Source organism: Montipora capricornis, chromosome 12, assembly GCF_036669925.1.
Source record: "Montipora capricornis isolate CH-2021 chromosome 12, ASM3666992v2, whole genome shotgun sequence".
Lineage (NCBI taxonomy): Eukaryota > Metazoa > Cnidaria > Anthozoa > Scleractinia > Acroporidae > Montipora > Montipora capricornis.
The window spans coordinates 29,925,794-29,932,437 of record NC_090894.1 but is presented as its reverse complement, the minus strand read 5'-3'; the positions used below and the strand labels follow the sequence as shown (position 1 = coordinate 29,932,437).

Below are 6,644 nucleotides of genomic sequence, written 5' to 3'. Positions count from 1 at the left end.
AGTGAAAAAGACATGCCATTTTTTGGTTTTATTGGCTGTTCATTGATGTCAATTTGTTCGTTTGATGACGTTTTAGTCCGATAAGGTATTCGTTGTTTTAATTCTTTTTGTTTCGTGTATGTTGTAGTTAATTTTTTTATCTCAGGTAATTTTTATTTTTCTTTTGTTTCACCTTTATTAGCATTTGTTAACATATTAAAAGACCAAAAAAAATTACCTTAGATGAAAAATTAACAACAACAGGTACCCCTGAAGCACTGGGGAAGTGCTTAACCTATAGTGAAATATTTAATACATGTACAAGTGCAAAGTCTTTGACTATGTTAAAGATTAAAGCAAGTGTTTTATCATTACACATTAGATTTGTGAGATTGAAATAGATTTCTTGTCTCTCAATTAGTATTTTGCCCTTGGCTTGGATTTTTAGCTACATTTGTTAAATTTATCCGTCGTTCCCACTCTAAAAAAACTGACCAACATTTTCACTTCTTCCCGTACTCCCCACTGCCCCTCTGGGTTTACATTGTGTATTGTCATGTAGGTTCATGACTTAAACATATATATCACAGGAAAAATTTTGGATTCCCAAATTGGGAAATTTCTGTAAATTTTCCCAAATTTGGGAAAATATTGGGATAAAACTGGGAAACAATTTCCCAAATTTGGGAAAAATTTGGAACCTTATACCACCTTTTACTTCACAATTAGGGATTTTTTTGGGAAAAAAACATAAATTATCTTTTCAGAACTCAACTTTGGGAAAAATATGGGATTTTACCCAATTCTGGGAAATAAATGGAACATGATTTTCCTTCTCTGGGAAAATATTGGACAAAAAATTGGGAATTTTTTGTGATGAAAAAAAGCAAAAATTGCTATTTTGGGAAAATATTGGGAAATCTTAATACCATTCAACTTTTTCCCATATTTATTTGTATTTGGGACATAATTTTCCAGAAATGGGAAAATATTGGGAAAACGGTTTTGGAAAATATCGGATTTACCCAAATCTGAGAGAGAATTGGGACATAGCTCTCTTACTAAGCAAAAATTTGGGCAACAAAAGCGGGAATTTTTAGTTCTGGAAAAGGTCAAAGTTACTGTTTTGAAAAAAGATTGGGAAAGTTAAAAACTAATTCCAGTTTTCCCATGAGTTATGTATGAGGACATTATTTCCCAAATCTTGGATTTGAAACAGCTGCTAACCGGCTGCAGTTATTTGATATGAAGCTATTGCTACAAGGGTATTAGAGGTGCATTTATATGGTACAAGTGAAAAGAAAACTAGAAGTAAAAAAAAAATCAGACACATATGGTGTTGACTTGTATTATGCATTGTATTATATAAATGTTTCATTATGGCATGTGTTTAAGCAGTAAAAAGCAAGAACTGGGACTAGTGATATAAGGATATACCCCAAAAGATGAGGTCTATGGAATTTGTTTTGTGAATGGCTCATTATCACATTTCACGTGCTCATGATACTGTCATGACAGTCACTACTAATGAGACACAAAGATCCTCTTGATAAGTTATTTTCAAACTTGAAGATGTCCATAACTAAATACCATACACCATATATGAGGATCTGGTAACCTAATGTCATTGCATTAAGTCCAGAAAACACTGTGTTCATTCCTTCTTTCTCCACTGTGTGTGAGAAATCCACTCCCCACTTGCAATTCCAATGACAGAGTGCCAAGAAACAGTGTTTCTACCATGTCTCCCTTGTGTCTCCCTAACATACAGATTCTTGTGCCTGCTACTTTCAACAAAGAAAAATACATCAACTGTTCTTTGACAGTGGTCAATACTTTGGACATGGCCAAACCAAATATCATGCAAATGTTCTCCTTGAATAGACAGCATATCGCCGCACTCAATATAAACTGGAACAATGATGGTGTATGGCAGCTGTCTTGCTTGCCTCTGGTAGTCAACAACAGAATTTACACCATCATCACAGTTGTAGAGTATAACCTTTCTCTTGACACAGTCAAGTGGGAATAACAACTGCTCAGAACCTGGTTCAGCCTTGACTTTAATAAATCCACTCCAGAAATCACTTGCTTGACTTCCGTCCTCTGTAGTAAGAGGAGGGTAACTTGGCCCAACTGTCAACAGTGTTGCACGTTCTGTTCCTTCACATCTGATAGACAAAAAGTTGCATATCAGTAAAACCGTCTCATGGCCATTGATGTCTGCTATAACATTCTCTCCTTTGTAGACAACTGATCCCTGATATCCTACGTCAGACAGGAAGGCCTTACTTGAAACAAAGACAACTGCAGACACCTCTCTCGCAGAAATATCCAGTGTGTCTGCAATTTTGACTCTCTCATTCAGTGGCAGTGATTTGACCTTTGACATTGCACCCAGTAGAAATTGTCGTCGAGTTTGAGGTTCCTTTTCTGATTGCATGTGGGCGATTTCAGCTGAACTGGCAAATCCCTGAGAACACAAAACAGATTAGTGAAATTTGTAAAATTGATATGTTCTGAAGTGGCAACTTTATATAATCATCAACAAATGTCTTCTGCCAGTGGTTAAATGTATTACGGTCGGTTGTACGATATTAAATTTGAACTTCTACCGTGTACTGTTAATGAATTTTGGAATACCATGGATAGCTCTGCAACATTCTTAAGGGGGTTAAATTCAGTGCTACAAAATGCAAAAAAAATGTATACAGCAATATATTCAAGCTATAAAATTTGACATACATTTGCAATGATGACCAGGTATACATTAATTAAAAATGTTATCAAACAATTTTCTCTCCGAAAATATCAACAGACCTTAATTTTTATTCCAATGCATGGTTGGGAACATTAAGCTGGAAGTCAGGTTTCTTGTTAGTTACTAGCTACTATCTACATCTTTGTGTGTGCAATGTTTCCACTGACATTATATCAAATATCCATGATTTTTAAACATTCAAATGCCAGGGCACAGCTCGTTTTTGCTGAACTATGTGGTCCTCGGATAGGAAACGGGGGTTACCACATTGGCGTTTCAAGGTGCTCTTCATGTTATCAAGTGTTTCTTCTGTTTAAAACATTTTCTGTTCATAACCAATTTGAAATGCATTTGAAACAGTTTGAAATGAATTTGAAATGTATTTCAAACACTACATTTAGATACTTTGTGAATAATCCGCTTAAGCCCACCTTTTCCTATGGAGGGCCACATGTAAAAAACATTTATTTTTATTTACCATTGCCAAGTCAACTTTTCCAGCCTTCCTCTGATCAGAAGCTTGCAGTGGTTTCAAAAATTCCCGCCTGGACTGTGACTGAGCAAATGTTGCTTGAATCCCTTTGCAGTTATTTGACTTTTTAACGTATTGTTTTACAGCCCTCTCATATACCGCACACCAATAGTTGTCAGGGGAAGAAAAATTGATTATGTCTTCATGTATGTGAATCAAATTATGCACTGATATCGTGCACATGTGCAATCCCTGAATTTCTTCAATCTGAATGTTGAGCCGCCACGCTAACTTTCTGTGCAGTTCAATCATGTTATCATCCCATGATGTTCGGCCACTATAAAAGTGGAGTTCTGTAAGTCTGGAAACAAATGATTGGATTTCCAATTCCTGCCTGTCACCTAGTTTGCCCATAAATATACAGTCAGCCATAGGAAAGGAAAACTTCTGCAGTCCTTCGGCTTTCCACTGTCCTACATGTACTTCTTTACATTGTGCAAGTGATCGAGGAATTCTTCCAGCTTTAAGCTCTTGTGTCCATGGGAAATTCTCAACTTGATCATCTAAATATGATGGATCGAAGAGCTTCAGCTCTAGAATTCTCTCTAACTGATTTTTCACAACATTAAGGCAGACAGTGTGAAAAACATCAAATACCAGGTGCTTCAGGATGTCAAAACCATACAGTGGGTAAAGGTATTTAATGCTCGTTCCAGTGAAGCCTTTGGTAGATGACATTGCTTTGCGAATGCTAACTCTTGTTTCACGGTCTATGTCAAACATGTCCTCTACAGAAGATTCAATGGATCTCTCTTCCCAAGGATATCTAAAGTGGTAACGGTTTTCTCCATAATACACATGTGTGTTTGTGCTATTCTCAAGTAGTTTACCAACCATTTTACATCTCCTGCATCCAGACTTTCCTTGATTCAAGAACTTGCCACATTCGCACTGTCCCGGGTGATCTGCTGTCCAGCACAGAAGTAGCACACGTACTGTCTCCTCTTCACTAGTTTGATAGCCTTCTACCTCTATCTCCCTTGGATAGCTGAAAACCTTGAAACCATCAATAAACCCTTTAGATATGTCCTGCAGTAATGGCTGTAAAAATGGGTCAAGAGCTTCAGGTAGGTTGGGAACCTGATAGCAAGGAATAAAGCCAACCACATATACCTCTTCTACATGGTTCCTGTCATTTTTGGTCATGTTTGTAATGCTAACTTCTAGTGATCCACACCCTCTATAACTTGTCCCAAATGGTTTCCATCCATCCCAGTGTCCCACTAGGGCCAAATTCAAAGGAGATCCATTGGTGACTTTAATACGGTGTTCAAAGATTTCAAAACAGTTTGGGCATTCTACATCTTTACTTCCATCTATGCCATTGGGAGAATTGATTAACTGATCGGATGAAACTGGTAATCCACAATGATGACAAAGTGATGGCAAAGTCCAAGTGGTGTTAGGGTCCCAGAACCACTGCAGTTCAATCCATCGCTCGCCATCCCAGAATTCACATTTTTCTGGATTGCTGTTTTGGCAACCAAGCCAGTTATCACGTGCGTTCCAATGGGACAACATTTTTCTACACATATCAACACTTTTAAACCAATTCTTCACTTTTGTGCTGATGCCTAGGTAGTAGTATTTTAGATAGCCTTTTTTTCCACAGTAAATGCACAAGTCATCCTTATTCTCCAGGACGCTGTATTTTCCAGTGTAAACAAATTTCTTAGTAGTTTTTCCATTTCTTGTTTGTTCCTTTTCATTTCGACAGATGCAAATAAACAGTAATTTGGCGTCTTCGTATCCCTCTTCTTTTAACAGATTCTGCACTGAGTTCCAGTTTCTTGGCCACAAGGTAAGCAAAATTTCACGATCTATATTTTCACTATTATGGCCGGCTAATAAAAGAGTTTTGCCATAATTTAAAATGTCCTCAAACGTTTGGCAAGACGATCCACTTTCCTTCACAATCCTAAGAGCGTCTAGAACGGCATTAACCACTAATTTCCTCAAAGGGTTGGGCTCCCTTTCTTCAGGTTTGTCAGAAACATGTTGCCGGATTTTCTCTCTCGGCAAGCTGGCACAGCGTTCATCTTCCTCTTCATCGCTACCATTATTGCTGTTGTCAAATTGCATACCTTCAATATCTTCATCCATCTCTGTTTCCTCATCTGAGAGGCCATCTTCAGTAGGGTTGAAACTACATCCAGGTAAAGGTTCGCGAAACTCATCCAATAGGGACCGAGTTTTGGAAACAATTTGGTTTTCTTTCCAGTGCCTAAGTTCGGTACCTCTATCCACTGCTCGTCCATTGCAGCTTGAACAAGGGCAGTGAACATGACGGTATGACTTATCACTGCAGGAGCACGATGTGATGCTACTTCTTGTCCAAATCGGAGGACTTTTTTCGCTACTTTCCATATAGTTTGCCGCCATGTTGCTTTTTGTGATAGATATATGCTGTCCTAATAACACAGTGGGCTCAGAATCACTGTGCATGGACCATTTTTCGGCGGGAACGCATAGCCAACCTTAGCCAATCAGTTCACGGCTTTCAAACACGGTCCAATCATGAGCCAGCGTGGCTGGTGGTTTTGTTTGCGCACTTAAAAAATAGGCGCCATTTTCTAGAAGTTGTTTTGTGGGCTGTTGACGCGTATCGACAGGAGTTCTTGTGCAAAGATGAATGAGGAAATAAACGTGGAAGATAAAACACCAATAAGTTCTGGGGAAATAAATCAAAAGTTATCACAGCTCTTCGACCAAGGCATCGCCAAAGCATTTGAAGGTAATTAAAGCTTATTTATGTCTTCTCGAAAGATGTATACCATTCTGCGATCGTTTTGTAGGTTGAATGAGTTGTTAATTTCACTTTATCATCCATTATTTGATGACAGAAGAAGAAGTACACTGTCCTTTAGCCATTGCCGATCTCTTACAAAGAGATGCCGACTCCCCAATCTTCGTGAAGCTGGGGTTAAATTACGGGAAAGCCTTGCGATTCAAACAAGAGTTTGAAAAGCTGATTCCGCCATCTCCACGAGGAAAGAGAAGGAACGTTCTGACTACGCTATTGCCAAGCAGTGCTAAGCCTTCGATGGGCGACATGGCCACAATTTCGCCAGAGCTCAAGCGTTCAGTATACCTTTCAAAGTGAGTGTGTTGTTTTGTTTTCAGATTACCTTGATTTATTGGCAAGTGGAAATGTTAGATAAGTTATTTTTGTAATCCAACCGTGGCCGTTTTTGCTAAGTTTTAGTTTCGATGGCCTGGCATGGCTCATACAGTTTGACTTCTAGCTGTTAGGCCAGGCCAGGGGTTTTGTTGGGTGTTTTTTATCAAGGTTTTCGGTAATTCTATTTACCAAAAATACGGATGTTATGAATTCTGTATTTCAATTATAATTTTAGGTATTTGTATAATTGA

At 38.3% G+C, this 6,644-nt stretch overlaps 1 protein-coding gene across 1 annotated transcript in view; it reads right to left on the bottom strand.

Annotated features, from left to right (window-relative positions):
• LOC138025624 (uncharacterized) overlaps positions 1-5,654 on the bottom strand; it is a 7,330-nt gene extending 1,676 nt beyond the window's left edge. The window contains exons 1-2 of the mRNA XM_068872809.1: positions 3,219-5,654; positions 1,678-2,452 (exon numbers count right to left, since the gene is read on the bottom strand). Of these exons, the coding sequence (XP_068728910.1) occupies positions 1,678-2,452; positions 3,219-5,654 (3,211 nt within the window). The remainder of the gene's footprint in view (positions 1-1,677; positions 2,453-3,218) is intronic.
• Between the last annotated feature and the right edge of the window lie 990 nt (positions 5,655-6,644).